At 35.8% G+C, this 21,105-nt stretch overlaps 1 protein-coding gene across 1 annotated transcript in view; it reads left to right on the top strand.

The window, feature by feature from the left end:
* TBC1D22A (TBC1 domain family member 22A) overlaps positions 1-17,035 on the top strand; it is a 135,763-nt gene extending 118,728 nt beyond the window's left edge. The window contains exon 13 of the mRNA XM_079303965.1: positions 13,809-17,035. Within this exon, the coding sequence (XP_079160091.1) occupies positions 13,809-13,937 (129 nt within the window). The 3' untranslated portion in view covers positions 13,938-17,035. The remainder of the gene's footprint in view (positions 1-13,808) is intronic.
* Positions 17,036-21,105: the final 4,070 nt, after the last annotated feature.

Genomic DNA, 21,105 nt, shown 5'->3' with positions numbered 1-21,105 from the left:
ATACATGGTTGCTACCATGTGTAGGTACAAAAAGCATCTGAAGCTCTCACAGTTGTTGAAACAGATAATGAACTGGTCTTAGAGTATAATTTTGGAATGTCAGTCACCATTTCTAAAACATGCATAATATTTTTGTCTACAAACAAATACCTTCTAAACATTTTGAAATCTAGTAATTTTTAGTTATCTACCTAATTTTTAGCTATGTAACTGAGAGCAGTGTTAGAACCACATTACGGTGGTAAATATGTCTAAAATTGTGATTCTCTGTAAAGCCTAGTTGCAGAGGAAGAGAAAAGCACTATTTTGGTTAAAACAAGGTTCAATAGTTGTTGAGTAATCACTGTTTTTTCCTTATTGTTTTTAATTTTTATCACTGTATTCAGTAACATTATTGAACTCTAGAAGCAAGTTGATTTTATTCTGCCTCTAAGTTCTGTTCTTCCTTGTCCTGGAAGGCTACATGAAGTAAAAAGAAATATATGTATATTTTCTATTCAGACCTCTGCACCTGTAAGGATGCTGAGACTAAACTCCTTGGGGGCTGAGCAGTGTTGTTTGGAGGCTGGGATACAGAACTGGGATCCCCTTCATCTGCACATGTTGGCAAGAGTTGTGTTTGGTCTGATTCCTGCTGTAGGAAAGGAAAGATGTGATGCTAAGTGTGTGTAATCTGGAGGGATTTCCTGTAAACCTTTGCTTTATGGCTTCTACTTCACAGTGCTGCTGTTACTGTCCAAGTTTTAAATCAAATCTTCCACACAATGAAAATCTGATTTTACTGTCCTGTAAGTTTCTAGAAAATGCACTTTCTGATTCCTGTAAGATATATTTCTCTCACAACCAATGTTTTTATTTATTTTCAGTAAATACCACAAAGCAATCTCTGCATTTTCTCTATTTCAATATAAAAAGGATTTTTCTTGAACAAAAGAAAAACTCATGTTCATCCTGAGTAATTTAAGTGACCTGCTAAACTAAATGCACTGGCAGGACTTCCATTTAGTTAGTAATTCACAGCTGTCACTGGAGACATCTCTCTACAAAGAAAACTGTTTTCTTTCCATGTTTATTTGTTCAGCAGAACTGCTGCATAACAATGTCAATTATTGGCCTTATCAGTGTGTAGCCCTGGAGAAGACTAAAATCACAGGAGCCTGTACACTTGACAACCAAACTCAATCAAAACTACTGATAAGAGAACAAAGAGAAACCAGAAGCTTTTGGAGTATGAGCTGAGTAATAGCATGAAGTGACATATGCCTTTCTTTGAGACAAGAAGATGGAGGAGGATTAATTTTCTTTCTTTCAATTTTCTGTTCTCTCCTATGGTTTCCTAAATGCTATTGCATGTAGATTTTGCTGTCTTACAACAAAATTGTCTCTTTGCAGCTGTAAGACAGTAAAAACAACAGGAACAGAAATGTCTATTGTTTATTCATCCCTGTAAACAAATAAGAATTAGATTTTTTTTCCAGGAATGTCATTATGGCAGATTTAGTATTACTATTGTAGCCTTCTGGTTAGATCTTTCAGCTGCCATAAAGAGTGAAATCTTTGCACAACTTGTTTGCTCTCTATAGTGTTTTTTGCATTAGACATCCCTTTTCAAATATACTAAGAGCTTTCATTTATCCCATCCTAATTTGTTTTCTTCACAGTAGCATTTTCTTGCTGTTGGCTGAATGAATAACAATGGTTCCATCCTTTCCTCAGGAGATGATTCTCTAAAGCTTCGTGTTATTTTTTTTTTCCTCACAATTCTCACATGTCTTGCTTAGTTTCAGGTGCTGGCCCCCATAGGTCAGCAGGTTAAAAAGGGGCATCTGAAATCCTTAAGAGCTGTTGTTCTCTACCACATCCTTTTTTAAATGTTCACGCCTGAGAAAAGATGACAGAGCTGCTGTGGCAGTGCCAGCTCGCAGGCAAGCCTATTAAAGCAACCTGAGATTGCCAGCAGCAATTACCTCTGAAAGTTATATTTCATGAATTGATGTTTTTATTCTCTTCTGTGAGAAAAGGTCACATCTTCCAAGCTGTGCTATAGTTTCCTTTCTAGGAGATTATTGTGATAAATGCAGGAATTCCTCCTCACCTGCCTGCTAAAGATGCAGAAACAGAGGAGAGATGTGTCACTGTTGGTGACCAGCCCATCAAACACTTGTGTTATACCACACACTGCATCACTGAAACATGTATCCTCTAGAACTTTTACTATGTTCCCTGCCAGACCCTGAAATACTTTTTGTTCATGTATATTTATTTAAGCAAAATGGCATTTTATTCACAAGATATAATTTTGTGAAAGAAATAATGTTGTCACAAGTCCAGTTATCCAAAGAAAATGAATTTAGGTAAAATGTTGTCCTTAAAACCTATTTGGTTTATGTGTGGTTGTGATTCTTTGGATAACCATTTCAGATAGAGTTTTTGAGGTTTTTCTTTGAATCTCTGTAGGCCACAACCTTCTTCTTAATGTAATTGGAATTTTTACAAAACCAAATGGCTGTGAGACCCCAACACCTGGGAGAAATACAGAAAAATATTACTCATATTCTGTTTATGTAATACTAGTTGTCACATGCTAAAATAATTATTATGAAAACTTCTTTTTCTCTTCATATTGATTGTCTCTAATTTTAGTAATATTTCTCCCTACATAGTGGGAAATTAAGGATTTTGACCTATTTGATCTTTGATGACCATTCTGGAGCTGCTGTGCAATTGTCAGAGTGTTCCTTGGCCAAACTGCTCTTTGGGTATTGATACCATGACAGTATCAATCTGTATCTGCTTTCAATGTGCAGATTCTTTTGAAATTTGGGTGATTTCCTTATATGTGTGGACCAGGATTACCAAGAAGAGGTAGTTATGGCCTAAGAGCTTTTAGGACTTTCATCTTGGAAATCTTAAAAATGAGCAGTCAGAAAAGATTAATCTTAACACTGTCACCCACTGTGTTGAAAAGACATTCAGTTCTCTCATGTTTGTGTCAGGAGGCTGTTCTTTTGTAGATGAGTAAAGAATTAAACCTGCATTCAGCTGTTGGTTTACAAACATATTTTTCATGAAAGTTGAGGCATTTATCATATTATATAGAAATTTGATGTCGAATTCTGGCTGACCAAAGTTGTAGATATCTATTTTATAAGTATAGTGATATGTAAGAAAGGCAATTAAATATTATATAAAGAAAGTGTGGTAGTATTTTAATTGTCTTAGAAATCCAGGGCCTTAGCATATTTGTATGTACCTCAGGGCTTCCAAGTACTCCATTTAGAGTTACTGTTTTTCCATGGTTCCAGTAATATATTCTTTGTTTTGAAAAATTGCATTTCTCTGGGACTTGCATGAGAATTATGTATTTGAGTTTTATGTAATTTCTTTAGAATTGTGGTTAATAATACTAGACTGGGAAATCAAGAAGTGACCTTAGCAGAGAGTATTAGAAGAATGTTACTTTGTGAAGCAAAGCTTGATATAGGATATGTTCATGTGATCTGGAATGCCTTTGGATTTATAATGGGGGTAAAGATTTAAGTAATAATGCAATTTTGGTAAAAGATCAAAAGCATAACAATTATTTCACTTTGATTTATAAACCATTAGATAAAGTGAAGCATCTTGTGTGTGAAATATCAGGACACAAAGAGCAGCATATCTTTTCTAACAAAGCTTGATAAATTTATGTTATTGTGTGGTAGAAGAAGATTAATCCTGGTTTGGGATTTTTCTTATCCCTGAACAAATAGAAGGTGTCTTGAACACACAGTCTATTGATGCACTTTTGGAATTTCTCTCTGACTGAAGCATTCTATATTATATATTTTTTTCTTAAGGCATCAAGGAATGGGTAGAAATTTGTGGGGATGTTGTTGTTTTTGTACATTGGGCAAACCTGTTCAGCTTGAATGATCCCCTGTCTTGTGTTCTTGTGCCTGCGTGCTGCACTCACCAAGGAAGCTTAATTGATTTCTTAATTTGAACAGTGCCATTCTCCTCAGAGATGAAGGGATTTTTGGATTACTTCTTATTGATTTTTGTGAGGCTTCTCAAGTTAACTGGGAAATTTTCAGTTATCAGATGGGGCAGGTTGTTCCCTTTACCTGTGATATCTTCATGAAGGTCTCTTCCACTGCAAAGTCATTGGTCCTGTGTACTGACATCCTTAAGGCTCTTGGAGGTGCACAAATGCTTTATGGGCTTTGACATGGCACATGGGGAATGATTGTTATCCAGAGCAAAATACCAGAATGTGACTTCATTTGGTGGTGACTGAGCAATGTAATGGAAATTGCCTTTCAGTCCTATATCCCATAGGATACTGACAATATTCCATTTGAACTGTGTTTAGGACCACTTGTTTTACTTCTAAAAATACAGCACTTTACGTAGGCTCTGCACTGTGATGTATGTATTGGATGTAAAAGTAACAAATCTCAGGCATAACTACTTAGGTTATAGAAAACAGGTAAGTTTGCATCAGCCATCCTTAATATGTGTTTTCTCTAAAACAAGATGGGATTTTACTCAGAACAGTTTACAAAAATGTAAAATGTAAAAATATCAAATTTGTCAAAATTTAATAATTACTTAAGGTTGAAACTACATACAATTTTTATACGATTTGTCCTATGCCTCATTATATTCATTTGGTATTTTATGATTTTCTTCTTCTTTTTTGTGGCTGAGCTTTTAGCTGTTCATACTGCTGTGTTAAAATCTAAGTCATTGTAGATAAGGAAATGAAATATGTGTGAATTTGTAGCTGTAGAACTATCCCACTTAAAATGCATTGCCAAATTATGGTCAGGAAAACCAAACCAAGAAAAGTAGTTAACATATGGACTTTGTGGAGAGGCAGAATTGTAAATTCTCCCTTGGAATCTGCTGTAAAAATATTTTGATCTTGCTTGACTGTAGAAAAAAAAGTATATAGAATATAGTAATTTATTGGTAAATCATTTCAGAAATTAAATTCTGCCATTATTGCTGCAGCCTTAATTGGTGGAGTACATTCTGTATTTAGGTGGATTTTGTTTGGATTCTGTTTTTATAAAATGATAACTGATCTGTATGACTTTTTATACTCTGGGTGTTTGCCTCTGTTTTCCTTTATGTGTTGTGTTTTGGATGGAACATGGACTTTTTATTATTTATTTGTTATGATTTGTATTTTTGGTACATAAGAAGTGCACATATCTCCAAATACCATCAATATAACAGTATTTTATAAAACAACATGGCAAAAATTATAATCAGAGTGGTTCAGGGCTGTTCTGAGCTGTAGCAATGGGAAGTGTCAGCTCTATTGGAACTGCTGTCAACTGTGAAACTTTACTGGAGGCAAGTGTGAAGCTTCCCTGAGATACTCAGTTTCCATATGAGATATGTAAAATGGAAGTTCTGTTTTCTCTAGTTTAAATGTGAGAAAGAACCTAGGATTGTTTTTGTTTGACTGTCTAATTTAAGTTTGAATTTAAATCAGTGTTCAAATATTATAGAATCATAGAAGGTTTGGGCATGCAAGGGACTTAAATCCTTTATCTTCTTGACAATGCTTGCTTTGATTCAATCATCTTAACCTTTTCTTATAAAGCTGAGATAATAATGTGTGGATTGTAAGTTTAGTTGAGATAAAGATCTAGCATGCAAATTTGATTCTTGTTTTAGGGACAAAGATTACTTGTGAGTTTGGCTTTTATTTGAGACCAAGGTAATAAGACTAGCTGAGCTATGGTCCTTTAATGTACTTTTTAATCAAAACTCTTGGAAATAAAGATGTAAATCTTCTCTTCAGCTAAGTGAACTGAAGCTAAGCACACCTTCTCTGACATAGTCCTTTGGAACCACATATTTTATGATTAGCAATTAAGGTTGCTAATGACTTGTGTAAGAAATCCATAGTGGATGAAACAGGACTTTAATTGCTAGTTTAGTATGCTGAGTCCTGGAATCTTTTTCAGTAGTCATGAAAAGGAAAACATGAAAGGGAAATGATAAAACCATCAACTTTCTATAAGCTTTCATTTTCAGGATGCTAAGGTGTGTTTCTATTAAGTTCTTATTAGGAATATGAAATTAATTATAATAATAGCATACTCCTTTATGTTTTCATAAGATTAATGGCAGATTGATCAATTGAAATGAAGAATTCAAATATATATTTGAATCAAAGAATATATATATTTATGTATATATATTTATACTGTATTTAAATCAAAGTATTAAAAAAATATACTTGTTGAGAACCACTGTGTATTGAGGTGGTGAATGTAAGATGGTAGCAGAAGAAATTAACCTTTAAAATATTTAGATTTTTTAAAAAATATTCATTTTAAGATGCCTCAAGTCTAGCTGGAACACTGAATAACATTTTTTCTCTCTAGTTAGATTCCTACTGTTCTGAGTTCTGTGTACTGTTCTGTTCTGAGTCTGTTGATTGAGATGTCATGGTATGTGAAAAAAATTTCAAAATTAAGATGTGTAAGACTGATTGAAAGAATTAATGCTTCTTTCAAGGAATTCTAGGAGCCTAATGTGAGTAATGCACAATAAAGGAATGTATAAGAAAAGATCAAATTTAGCATTGAATTTAGGAAGTTCAGTGTTACAGTATTTCAACTAATACTTGAGTTTGGGGTTTTTGACTCTTGCTTCTTTCCTCTAAACTTTCACATTCCAGGTGGAAGTCTTTGAGTGACACTGATTTATGACTGGCCAAGAGCATGTCTCTTAAATCTTTCAGGCTGTGTCCAGTGCAGACTTCAATGCTCCTACCACTTAGTATAGATAAACCAGTGTTGCACCATCTTGTGCTTATCAGTTTCTGTTCATCCATAGTCTTTGAGGTTACAGGAACCAGGAATGCATTTTTGCATCCAGGATCCAAAAGGGACTGTTGTGTGCTACCTCAGCCATTGCTCTGTGTGCTGTCCATGCTCGGGGAGCAGCCCAGGCATTCAGCTGTACCACTGAAGGATCCAGGTCCACTTACACCTCTTAACCTGTATCTGCAGCAAATATTTCTTAAGCTGCTGTAGGGGACCTAGTCCTACTATCTCTTTAATATTATAGTTTAAAATCTCAATATTCTCAGTTCCAGTTGGGCCCAACAGGAAAACAATGTTTTCTCTGACTGCAAAACACAGGTAATTAATAAGATGCACAGCACTCCAGAAATAGAGCTCATTATTTGTAACTCTGTGTGGCAGGTTAGGACATCTGGAGAAGAAGTGGCAGCAGCATAGGGAATATTGCTGAGCTTATTGCAAGAAACAGTGCTCAAGAAAGGAGTACTCATAGCTAGAGCTGCATTCATCTGGTGCAGTATCATATCAAGAGCAAGGGGCAGAGAGAAGGGAGAGGTAGCACTGAGGCAGCAGGACAAGGTCATCCAGGCTCTGCAGTGTGTGCTGGACCTGTGCTTTCATGTCACTAGCCACTGCAGTTACTGCTTTGATAGCAGCTGTGGGGGGGGATTTGTAGTGAGCTTGGCTGAGTCCCAAAGCAGCAGGTATCCTTCATCCTAAATATCTGGGAAGAGGATTAGAGGATAACATGGCACAGCACTCTGCCAGCCAGGTTACAGCAGCTCTTAGAGGGTGTGAGGCACTGCAGCTCTGGCACATCTGTCTGTCTGCTCACAGGGCAGAGGAAGGGACCAAATCCATGGAGGAGATGCTCATTGGCACTAACCAACCTTTCCTTTCACACTTGGCATTCCCAAATGGAATCAAGTGAAAAAGAATGTTGCAAAGTAAATAGGAATCAAATAATCCCTGTATTAAGGATGGGGTTTTTTTGCCTGTATAGTGGTTACATCTGGTTGCAAACAAATGAATGATTCGTTGTCCAGTTCTATCTCTGGTCCAACATCATGCAACTTCCCATAAAATCATAAAAACATTAAGATTTCTTTTAATGCATGCATAGGGTTTATTTCTCTTTTCTATTATCTAAAAAACATAAATGAGCATTTTTTTCGCTGGCAATAACTGGTTTCCTCCGTAGGTTGTCTCAATAATTACTCTAAATAAATTTTTGTAGAATTTCACTTCATTAGTTCTTTAAAAGTGGGTGCTCTGTTCTGGGATTTCAAGTACAACTTTGGAAAGTACAAATAGCTCTCATAAAGGGGCCATTTAATCAAATTGCTAGCATAAATTTTGCAGTGTTTTATATGTGTTCATAATGTGTAATACTGCATGTCTCTTATTAAAATTATAGTTGTTTGCATTTCCTTATCAAATCATTGAAGATTAATTTACCTTTAAGTTGCTTATATACAGTCCTAAAGTATATTGTAAAGCTAAAATATAGTAAGATTGTAGGTTCTGCCTATCAGTATGAAATAGAGCTGTGTAGACCAGGAGTACTCAGACTGCAATTACATTGCAGTTAACAGCAGGAAGGATGAACAACTCTCATAGAGAAGGATTTAGCAGTTTAGGAGTGCCTTTATTTGTGAAATTAATAGATTCTCAGTTTTGACACTAAAAACTAACTCTGCTAATGTCCTCAGTATGTTCAAGTTTGATTTTAACTTTAGTTACTGCCATTTTATATTATCTAAAATGGAAACACTATTACTGGTTTTTATGTCCTGTTAAGTTTCTTCTATTAAAAAAAAACAACCTTGCAATTGAACTTTGTCAATAATTCACACAGACAAAAAGTCTGGATTTTAAAAGTAAATACCTTGCTTTGATTAGCACAGAAGATACCTTAGTGTTCTACTCATTAGAATAATGCTTTTATGTTTTATATGTTTTCGTGTAATTGGTTTTGATGTTCCTTCCTTCAAGATCCACATATGGAGTCAGAGTAGGGATGATAATAAATAGCATTGCAATTACAGATAGCAATTGCCAAATAACCAGTATTATTGGCCAAGCTTATGCTAAAAATAATATTTCTAGCAGGATTATAGCTTATGTCATACTGTAAGGAGATTTGAAATAGATTCCAAAACATGATAAAATTTACTTTCTTTGCTCTGGATTTGGGGTTTTTAAGATTGTTTTAATATGCTGGGGGTTAAAATCTCAATGAGGAGAAAGAGGCTGATAAATTTGTAATAATCATTATATTTTGTGAAGTTTTATTAATATTCAGTTTTGATTTTGTTATAAGGAGTGGATGTTGACCTCTTTGATTTTAGAAGAAATTGAGGGATAAAGGCTTAGGAAATCACCTTTCCAAGCTGCCCATCTGGTATTTTATTTTAGATATGTGTACTGGATCTTCTGGGATAATATTTTCCTCTTCAATAATAATTTTGTCTGACAACAGCCATTTCTTAACCTGTTGTGGTGTGTTAAAAACACAGAGCTCATACTTACACTCTTCATACATCTGGAGGTGCTTTTGTACCACAGAACTTCCAGCATGTTTACCACTGTCTTGACTACAAGGTGAATAGTTCTAGACTACATCTTAATTATCAGAGAAAAATTACATTTTGAAAGCACATTTACTTTAAAATTGCACTTTATGTAGCTGCTTATAAGTGTTTAAAAATACTTTATGTACAGTAACATAGTTGAGCATGCTATATATAAAGTGTTTTAGCATATTTTATAAACACACATATGTAAAGTATCATGTAAATCCAAATGAAGTCAAAGTTGTGGAAATCCAATGAGTAAAATTCTATATAAGGTAAGGTTTTTGTTTGGTAGCAAAAATATTGAATTTTGAATGTACTGAAGAATTATTTCAGAATTGTGGGTTAGATACATGAATGTAAACCAACAATCTCTTACAAAGGCTAGAATATAGTTTACATTCAGATCTTTTGCCATACTTAAAAGTCAGTTTGATTTATAGATTTGTGATTTAGTCAGAGTCTGACCCAGAAACTCTGCTGCACTAGCCCCCTGTATCCTTCAATTACAAATGAAAAATACATACTTCCTATCAGGAAACATACCTTTATTGTTTCTTGAAATGGTCCAAAGGGATAAATGTTTAGGGTTTTTTCTTGTTGCACTTTTGGATTTCTTTTCAATTTGAGCTGATGTCCTTTAACAAAACACTGGAAAATTTCCCTGTGGGAGGGAGGTGCATAGTGCAGGTTGCTGCTGCAAGCCAGGCTAGCACTGGAGCTTGAGCAGCTGCTCAGAGGGGTGCCAGGAGAGCTGTGAAAATCCCACTGGACAGATTCACAGTTTCCCTGGCACCCTGCTCGAGCACCCTCATTGCAAAGGATTGTTTTCTAATGACAAGTTAGCTTCCTATGACAAGTTAGCTTCAGCTTGTTACTCTTGCCAAGAGTATTTTATATTGCTTCTTGGCAGCCCCTCTGGGTAGAACTGCTCTTAGATCCTGCCTTAGCTTTCTCTTCTCCCCCCTAAAAACTCCCAGTTTTCTCACACTGTCCTGGGTAACATCAGCTACTGCTATGATACTAACACTGTGACTAAAATCTCTTCAGTTTTTTGTGCTTGATGAGGGGCAGGAGCAAATGCAGGTGGTACCTTGACTCTCCTCTGCTGGGCTGGCAAGGAGGGAGGGAGGTGGAGATGCCTCCCTGTGCTGTGGCATGAGAAAGCAGCACCACAGACAGACAGAGCTGAAGCTGTGCTGGCAGCATGGGCATGCAGATGGCCCCAGGGCAAGGGATTAATAGGGCTGTGAGAGTCCAGGAGAACAGGACACTCTATTTGCCAAATTCAAAGGACATAATTTTTAGCATATTTTTTGTTGATACAGCCAAAATATAAACAAACATTGGACTGGGATTTTAGAAACCCCAGCTCTGATGATGACCTACTGGCTGCCCTGATTCTTTGGCCAGGTGTCATCACAATACCATTTAAAATAAGCAGAAAACAAAACTCTTCCAGGAATATTTTACAAGTATTAATTTTCTTCCATTCGTTTTCTTCTGGAATAGACCAGGCAGTTTATCACCTACAAGTTTTTAATGGATAGTATTAATTCACATTACAATTCATCATATTTCAAAGTATGCCTCATATTTTAATACTGTTATGTATAGGAAAATAAATCTAAGAAGTTAGTATGCATGCCTTATTTGTATATGCTGCTGAGTAATTCCTATTTATCTGTTGGGGGGAAAAAAAAAAAGATAATTAAAAATAAATTAGTAAGCTGGAGTCACTTGTAGCAATTCTTGCTCTTTTTTTTTTTTTTTAACTGTAAAATGCTGAATTGAGCAGTTTTTGACAAACTTGTCATGTGGTCTTGTAAATATTAAGTAGTGTGTTAGTACATTCCTGCAAATCCAAAGACTATGTTTGGGGTTTTTGATTGTTTCTTTATAGCAGTTTTCTTGTTTCCAAAGAGTGCTCCATATGCAGCAATAAAGGCAGCATGATTTTCTTTATCAGTTAAAGAAAAATAAAATCTTCTTATTTAAAGAAAATAACATTTTCTTTAGTAAGGTTTTTACCAACTGTTACTTTATTTTTGAAATATGTAAGCTTTATTTCTCTCTGAGCAAGTTTTGAAGCTCTGCAATAGATCATAGGAATATAAGCCTTATCTTTAGGTGGTCATACAGGTAGTATGTTTTGGCCAGTTACTTTGGATTTTTAGCACATATTCACTAGTCAGTATCAGTCTTAGACTTTGATCTTTTCCCTTGGCAACAGTGGCAAAATCCCCACTCAAGCAGAAGTGGACTTGGACAGTCAATGCATTAGTCTGCCATTTATTTATATATTTAATTCAGATCAAAATTATTATCAAATTTGAAATTATTGGTAGAAGTATTGAACTACTTTGTTACTAACAGCCCTATTTCAGATTTGAGTTATATGCTAAATTTCGTATATCATGGATATTGAAGCTATAGTCTTAGGATGTTCCAAAGCCCAAAAGAAAACCAAATCACTGCTCCAGCAATATGAATTGTTTGCGCCAGAAATCTGACCCAGAAAAGTCTTGAGACTACAAACAATAAAAGAGGTAATTTCACAAAGCTCACTAAATTAATTGCTGTGTCTTAGGGCTGCTTGAAAGTTAGTTTTGTGAAAGGAGAAAAGAACTTTCATGAAGCCAGGCATTTATGATCCCTCCACATAACCCTCCTACTCTCTACTGCTAATTTATTAATTACAGTTATCAGCATAACTGTCAAATAAGTACATAGAAAATTTTTTTAAAAGAGTGGGATTTTGACAATTGTATAATACTTTATTAAAAATGTGTTCTCTCAAGTGTAATAGAGACATTCTCATGCTAACTCTGTTGCATTGCTACTTATTATTCATAATTAAATATACAGGGCTGCTCAACTTCTATCCTTTCTCTTTTCATTTTCAAGAACCAGTATAGCAAGACCGTGAAATAGATGAAGCCAAAATAATTTTCTCACAAACACAAAGAAATAATTTAATGTTCATTTCTGCTTCTGGCTGTTTCCTAAAATCACTGAATCCTTGCTAAGGGCTTCTACAGCCATCTTCTTTGAAAGCAGGTGCAGAGGAAGGAGAAAGGAGAACAAGGAAAATAGGACTCTTATGAAGAAGAATAATTTCCCTAGGTGCTTATACATCATACTGCAGGATTCTGATTTATAACAAGATAGTGGGTATGGTTTTAATTGCATTCCTATTCACTTATTTCTGATCTTAAGAATAAACCTTAACAGACATACTCACGTAAAAATGTACTTATACACATCCTCACAAATGCATATGCATCTATACAAATGTGCACAAATTGTCTGCATTTTTTCTGAAGATACAAGCTTAATAGAAGATACAGGCTTAATAACTTCACTTATTCCTAAGATTGCCTCATACCTCTCATCATAAAAATCCACAGTCATTTTGTTGTGACTCATCCAAAACTTCTCTTTTGCTGTTTTATCACAGTTTATCAAAACAATTAAAAGCATGAGACAGGTGATCTGCTCTGTGGAATTTTTCAAACTTCATGAACTTCAAATTTGACCTAGGGTGGCTTTTGCATCACAATTGAGTGTTTCTGACCTTATGGGTCACCAGCTTTTTTTCTTTGAAGAGCAAACTAACTTCCAGAGTTTAGTAAAATTATGAGCCTTATGAAAATTGTCATTTGCATGAAGTCAGGAGACAATTTGTGGTAGCTGATCTTCCAAAGAGTCCTCTCAGAGCTGGCAGGTTTCAGCCTGCAGGTGAGGATTTGATGCTTTGTGCTGCTGAGGATCGTGGTGGATTTTGATTCATGTTCATCAGAACTGAAGATAGAGGCATGTCCCAGGGAGCTTCTTGTTACCTCTGTTTCTGGGCTTAGGCTTCTTGGAAGTGAATTTTGCCTAAACCTAATATGAGAGAGAGGAAATGCTGACTCACAGGAAAATGTTTTGGGATCAGACACCAGCAGGGAATGGGAAACCTGGGCTAAGAATCAAGGTGGGTGTTGACTACAACTGACTGAAATAATAATTTGCTTCATAATTCTTCATGCATAAGCAGAGAAGTAGCTTATCTTTGCATTGGTGCAAGAGAATCCCAGACTTATCAATCACCCATAATTCTGAAAATGTATCCAATTAAATAACTTAATGCCCTGGAGCATAAAAATAATTTGGATAGGCAACACCACAGAATATTTTTCTCTAAAAAAAATTAACAAATAACCATATTTCAACTACAATTAGTAGCAAGTTTCTGCACTGAAAGGTTGAATAGCAAGTATCTATGTAAAAAATCACTAAACTTAATTGGGTCTTGGGTTTGTTTGGGATACAGAGGTGCTATAGGAATGGTTGCTTATGATCATAAGTAATACGTAGTTATTACACTGCTATTTGAAAAAATGCATTTACTTTTTTTTTTTTTTTTTTCAATTAGGAGTTGCTGATATTTTTACAGAATTTGCCCACAGTACACTGGGGAAATGAAGACATCAGTGTACTCCTGGCAGAGGCCTACAGACTGAAGTTTGCATTTGCTGATGCCCCCAATCATTACAAGAAGTGAATGCAAAGAGACAGAAATCATTAGAACCAACGTGTTCTGCAGTATTATGGCATCTGTTGTTCTGGTTATGCTTTCAGCTCATTGCTCTTTCATTTGAAGTAAGATGACCATTAAAATTCTGTTAGAATTTGCAGAATGAGAACAGAATACCAAAGAGGTGGACAAAGCAGGATATCAAGCACTGAATGAACTTAAAAGTGAATTTTTTCTGCTCAGCATGAAAAATGAGTTCAGAAGTCTTATAATTTTCTTCTTTTTTCCCTTCTCTAAATAGGAGAATTGTAGTCTGACTTATTTATGTTGAGCAATTTTTCTATGTACTTTAGGCTTAAAACTACTTATGGAATGATTTTGTCCTTACTTCAGTGTCACCTCCCATGACTTTATAAACCAGTTTTAGTCAGTGAAATTTATCTACTTTGAGTGGCTAAAAAGAGCATGTCCATAATCATACAGACCATATTAGGCAGCAAGGCCTGAGTCTGATTATAACTCAAAAGACACTGATATTAGCACACCATCTGTGGTTTTTTCCATGGAATTAGGTTAGAATTCTTCCATAGTATAAGAATACAGAGGATTGTAATGGAAATTGGTGGCATTTTTCTAAACATTATTGTCTTGAAGGATGCTATAGAAGCGTTTTAGCCATAAAAAGGAGTTACTTAAATCTGAAGACTCATCTATTATACTGAAATAAATCCCTCTCAATATATTTTGGAGTGCTTTAAAATAGTGAATTAAACAGAAGGCATGGTCTTGTCAAAGTAATTAAAGTTTCTCTTTTAAGGCCTTGCAATTTTTCAGCATGAAAGTTCACTTTTAAGAAATGTATTAAGAAGCTTGGTTTACAAAGCAAGATATATTTTAATCTCAGTTATTGCCTTATTCTCCATTTCTAGCAAGTTAGAAAAGAAAAATTAATATATCTTTCCAAAGCTTTTTTGTTAAATAATTTAGTACCTATTTTTCCTGATTTTTCAGAGGAAGAGAGCTAGCTCCCAATACCAATAACAGTAACTGTAGACTCAGATTGCTCATGGGTCATTAGCAGAACACAAATCCTCTATGAGTCTAAGGACTGAAATTAATGTTTCTTCATATAACCATGGGATACTGAATAATTTCTTAAAACTTATATAATTTAAGTGCACTGTTTTTTTTCAATAAATATTTTCTGATAAGAATTCTAATTTTGATCTGTTGGATGTAAATAATTCGTATTAATTTGTGCCTACCATACACATGCAGGTTATCAAGGGTGGGAGTTGCAATAAGCAATACACTTAAAAGTTCAAACTTACTATTCCTCAGTTTGGTTCTTGAGTTGCACAGTGTTGCACAGGAAGTGTAGTGCACTTTTAAGTTTGGGAAATAAAAAAAACATCCAAGAGATTTTCTCTTATGATTTGTTATTGAAAGATTATTTTCAACTTCTTAAAAACATGTAGATACATATTTTGAAGAGGGCTTTCTAAATGTGTTAGTTACAGTACTTGCTTTAGGGGCCTTAGTTCTTCACACAGACTTTGTAATAAGTAGGTGTTTCAGGGTAAATGAAGTAAAATGCGTTTTTACCAACGTGTGATTATGAGACCATCTATATTTTAAAATTATATGAGCTCTTTAATAGAAGATAAAAAAGAGAATTATTTCAGAAGCTGGTGTGTTTGGAAACGAGGATGCATTTCTTTTCCACTGGTGTCAGCAGGGTGTTTGAGTTGTGATGGATACAGGGTCTGGCCTCCCAGGTGGCTGCATTTGTGCCTGGAATGTGTAGTGGATCTGTGCTTCTTACATGTCTGTGTACTGCTTTCAGTTCGTGGTCTAATGTATCAAAATTCATGTTTACAAAGAATGTCATATTGTGCCTAACAGTGTCTACCAATAACAGAATAAAAGAAACATGAAATCTATGACCATTTGCTTTAAACTTGGTATCTGCAATCATTTGTTAATAGAAATGCATATTATTGTAATGAGAGAAGACAACACAGCATTAACTGTTGTAAGGGTTTTCTATAATTAACTTTTTTCTATTAAGATGTTATTTAGGTAGTTATGTGTAACATGGAAAGTTGACCCAAAGTTGTCTGCTGTGTCAGATGCTCCTGCATAACATTTTTGGGACTGGATATATAAAATTTCCTTCATTGGGTCCACATAAGTTGTCTGCCATGTCTTCCAAATTCAACAGGTACCTCTTACTTTCCTTGGAAGGAAATGTTACCAGTAGAGGTCACATTTACTATTGTGTCTGTGTCAGAAGTTGAATATTGTACTTGAGCACATTGCTTTTTAAGGATAGTGGGAAGTTTCCTAATATATTATCAATGTTTATTTCTGTAGATATAGACTTTTCTGGAAAATATGATATAGATATATAAATGACATTTATATATCTATACAGATAGGAGTAGTTCTCAATAAAAAGAAGGCCAACATTTATGTAAGGCTTCAAATTTTTATCAAAAGCCCACACATTTAACAATTTTACATCTCAGGTAAAATGTAATTCCAAAAAAAATATTGCATAGAAAAGGAAGTAGAATTATCATTATTACATCCCATGATCTTAGTTTTTTCAATATTCAAGATTCTGAATATGATAAAATTCCTTTGTAATATGTATTTTCTTATGAAGGAGGCATCTTGACACATCACTAATGAAAACAGGCAGTCATTTCCTAGAACTCATGTGAAATATTGAAATTGCAGTGTCTGAAATGCGTGTTAAATAATTTCTGTAATAAAAGTTTAAACTAGAATGTACAATATGAAAATATTTATGACTACAGAATTTGGAAAATGTAAATAATAAATTAGTTAACTGTGTAAATACAGTACATAGAATAAGATAGAAATGTAAGTTGAAATCTTATGTAACTGTAATATGTTACAAAAAATTAGTTTCATTATTTTTTTTGGTGCAGTTCCATATGGAAAGGCCTGTTCATTTGTTTTTAATTTCATAACTGCAAAATAGAACTATCTGAAGTTCCATTGTATACTTCTGACAAACATTACCACTGAGGCACTGGTTAAAACTGTAAAACTGGCGAAAGACGAGGAAATAAACACATATTTATGAAGTGCTATATAGAGTGGAAATCTTGTATTTATTGTTTTCTCCAAACAAATCACACCCTACCCAAAGCAAGGATTTGGTGTGTTTCTGTTTTACAGTCTCAAGAGCTTTATCACAAGAGGAAATGCATTAACAGAACCTCAGTTCTCAGTCGTTTCCTCCAGTCTCTGCCCATGTATCCTGTAGGTTTTGCAAGTTGGTAATGCAAGCCATTTCCAAGGGTGTGTCTGTGCATAGAGCATGTGCACACAGGGTAATGAGCATTTTCTGGAAGAAGCAGATGAAGATAGATTTGACACCACAGCAGAATTAAACTGAAGAGAATGTGGAGCAGGTCAGGGCAAGGTGCACAGAGGAGGCACAGAATTCTGTACAGCTCTGGGGGTGCAGGAGAAGGGGAAACTGCAGCTCATAGTGAGGAAACAGTAAACAGGTGATAGGGACAATGAGATCTGGAAGCTAAGATTATTTAAGCAGATTAACTATCAGGGAGAGATGTATGTATATGTATATGCATATGTATATGTATATGTATATATGTATATGTATATGTATGTAACTCAAATCCCTTATGCCAAGAAAGCTACTGAGAGATTTCCAATAATCCAATGAGTCTGGTGAGAAAATATACAATGAAGGCAAAGACAATGACCCCTGTCTTTAAAACTCCACACCACATTCAGGGCAAGAGACACAGGGCTGCAGATGCAGTCTGTCTGTTATGTGCTTGAATGGCAATGAATTGTAATCATGCTGGTTTCTCACCTTGAATAAAACTTGTGTTTCTTTATCTGCTATAATCCTCTGAAGATCCTGCATTAAATCAGCAGTGGGAGATCTTTCAAATTGTTTTTTTCGAAAGCAGAAGAGATCAAGAAGGTGGAGTAAAGGCCCTAGGGGTCACGAGGTATGTGCTGGTATTTGTTGTTGATTTCCTTGGGCAAAAGGAAAAATGATATCCTGGGTAGATGGATGACTTTCCATGGATATGAATGTGAAGTACAACAGAAAGGAGTTTCTGAAAATCTGATCTGTGCTTCAGGTCACTTCCTCCTTGAAAACAGAGTGGAGTGGAAGATAAGTACTTTGTAGCACATTAAATTCTTTGGAGATAGGAAGAGGAGGTGAGGTGGAAAAGCTCCCAGTCCAGTGTTCACTCAGGCAGAATTCTATGCTATGGGAAAGAACTGCAGCTTGAGTGCTTCTTATCACTGTATGATGGAGAGTCAAGTTCCTGAGCAATTTAATTCCAGATCATTTGCATTTTTATAAGTTAAGCTAAAATCTTGCATTCCATCTAATTCCTTAAGCTTAGTGTAGCTGAGGCAGCACAGGAGAAAATAATTAAATTGCTGTGGCACTGTATCAAAGACTTAACACTTCAAAGTCCTCTGTGTGGAGCCCACAGGAGAGTCAATGCACGTGCCAGAAATGAGAGGCTGAGAGATGTGGTGCTAGAGAAAGCCTCTCAGAGACTGGTGCTTTGAAAATTAGGCTTTTTCTGGCCACAAGAATTTCCTAAAAACTTTCAAAGGAGAATTAAGTGCATAGTACATAGTTGTTTGAACTGGGCTTCCACATTTGTTCTTGTAATCAAGCTTCCACATCAGAGAAAATTGAAGTCTGAAATTGGAACCAGTATGGACAGAGGTGATTGGCTACTCATGCCCCAGGCACAAGTTTAAAAGTCTGAACTACAGTACAGTTATTAATTTTGTTCATAGTACAGAATCATCTATAAAGGTAAGTCAGAAATGGCCCAAAGTTCTAGCAGAAGTGTAGTGCAATGTCTGTTGGCCAGTCTTTGTTATCAAATCAGTCAAGATTTAGTATACATACTTCTATGATGTTCCTGTTATGTATCCTTCAGAATTGAGATCTCATTTCTGTGAGATCTGGATTTGGGGATTCAAGCCACTTTATTCCAGAAATTTCTTGTCCAACCATCACTTACCTGTGCCTTCTCAGAAATTCTCCTTATGGGAAGAAGTGTATTCTGAAATTTAGAGCAACAGAATAAAAAAAACCCAAAACCCAAACCAAGCAGGGAGAATAAAGGAGTTTTATTGCTATTAATTTCTGATTTCCAGAAAGGAGAAAATATGCCTCTTGGGGTAGTTAGACAACTTCATCCTTAAATTCAGCACACAATCTCTCACATAGAGCTTTTTTGAAATTCAGCTTATGTATTTTCATATATTTCCATCTTCCTCCAGAAAGATCTGAGATTTTCAGTGAACAGTTCCTGCTACAAGCCCATTTGATCAATTCTGTTCACACTTTTAGCAGCAGCAGAAATACAAAATACATATCTGTCATGACAGCTCACAGGAGGCAATGAGTTACCCAGGCTTATCAATAGTTAGATGGCTATCTCACTCATAAAATCTCACTCAAACACCAAACACACCTTGGTAATTTTTCATCTCTTGTGGTCAAAAAAGTCTATAACTCCAGTTCAAAGCTGTGCTTGTAGAAGCACTTTCAGACTGTAGCTAACAATAGACTATATATCTGGAGAAAGATATTAAGTCCTATACTTACCTGATCAAGTAAAAACTTTTCCTAAGACATCAACAAGTATTCGCTTCAACTGTATAGAATAAATTGCTTCATGGAAATAAATAATTCAGCTTTTGCATGCAGAAATGAATAAAGTTGGCATATCAGTAAAGAAAATTTTCACCGTTATATTTTCCCCTAGATATTTTACTATTATTGCATCAGTAAAAAATTCTGTATAAATTTTAAAAAGGAGTAGTTTTCTCTCCATCACTGTCATCAAATACAGAGCATCAGACTTCTTCACATTCAGATGAAGCAGCCATCACATTCTCAGTAAAGAAACTTTATGTGAATGTTTGGATGCTAAGGGCCAGCCTGTTGTTGAATGTGCCAACATCCTCTGGGTTGTTATAGCTATTCCAAATAATTCATATCATACTGGGTAATATTGTCTCTGTTATCTGTGAAAGAATGATAAAAAGAAGTCCATCCTTCGTCATTCAAGGACACCTGTTAAGTTTAAAAAACTCGTATTCATGAGGAAATGCTCTGAACACTATATATTTTATATATAATATGTATATATAAAATATTCGATTTTCGTATCAATTGAAGTTAAATTGATACTTGTAACCAGCAAAGAATTCCCAAATCCAACAAGCACTCCCCACAAAATGTAGTAAGCATAAAATATTTGTCTTGACAGGGAGATGTCAATGGATAAAAGATTCAGTGTTGGTTAAGTAGTAATTTTGCTTATTTATGGAAGTTACTATCTCCCCAGTCTTCAGTTTGTCAGAAATGGAGAGACTCCTACACCTGAGCCTTTCTCACACTCCTTTCATAGCAGGGGAGAGAATCAAGTCTTGATTTCCAGACCACAGAATGTTCTGACTTGGAAGGGACCCCAAGGACCTTGAACCCCAGCTCTGAGGTGAGTGACCCGCTCAGGACTGAGCCCACACCCTTGGTGTTACTGGCACCAGGCTCCAGAGAGCTGAGCTGAGCTCAGCCCCCAGGGTGCTGCCACCCCTGCCTCTGAGCAGGACTGAGCCAAGTGCCAGAGCCCCCAAAACATGAAGAACATGGAACTTTTGGAGCAAGTCCAGAGGAGGAACATGGAATTCATGAGGGGACTAGAGCACCTCCACTATGAAGACAGACTGAGAGAGCTGGGGCTGTTCAGTGTGGAGATCTCATAGCAACCCTCCAGTATCTGAAAGGGGAAACCGGAGAGGGACTCTTCATCAGGAACTGTGGTGACAGGACAAGGAGTAATGGGTTCAGACTGAAAGATAGATGGAAGAAGTTCTTTACTGTGAGGGGGTGAGGCACTGGAACAGTTTGGTCAGAGAAGCTCTGGAGGTCTCCTCCTTGGAAATGCTCAAGGCTGGCTGAATGGGGCTTTGAGCAGCCCAGTCTAGTGGAAGGTGCCCCTGCCCATGGCAGAGGACTTGGAACTAGATAATCTTTAAGCTTCCTTCTGTCCTAAGCCATTCCATGATTCTGTGGTTCTGAGTGACACCCAAAAACTTTTCTGTGTCTCCACTGGCTCTAAAGGAGCCCAGAGGACAA

The sequence above is a fragment of the Erithacus rubecula genome, assembly GCF_903797595.1.
Source record: "Erithacus rubecula genome assembly, chromosome: 4".
Lineage (NCBI taxonomy): Eukaryota > Metazoa > Chordata > Aves > Passeriformes > Muscicapidae > Erithacus > Erithacus rubecula.
Note: the sequence above shows the minus strand (reverse complement) of the source record. Positions and strands in the feature narration are given on the sequence as shown.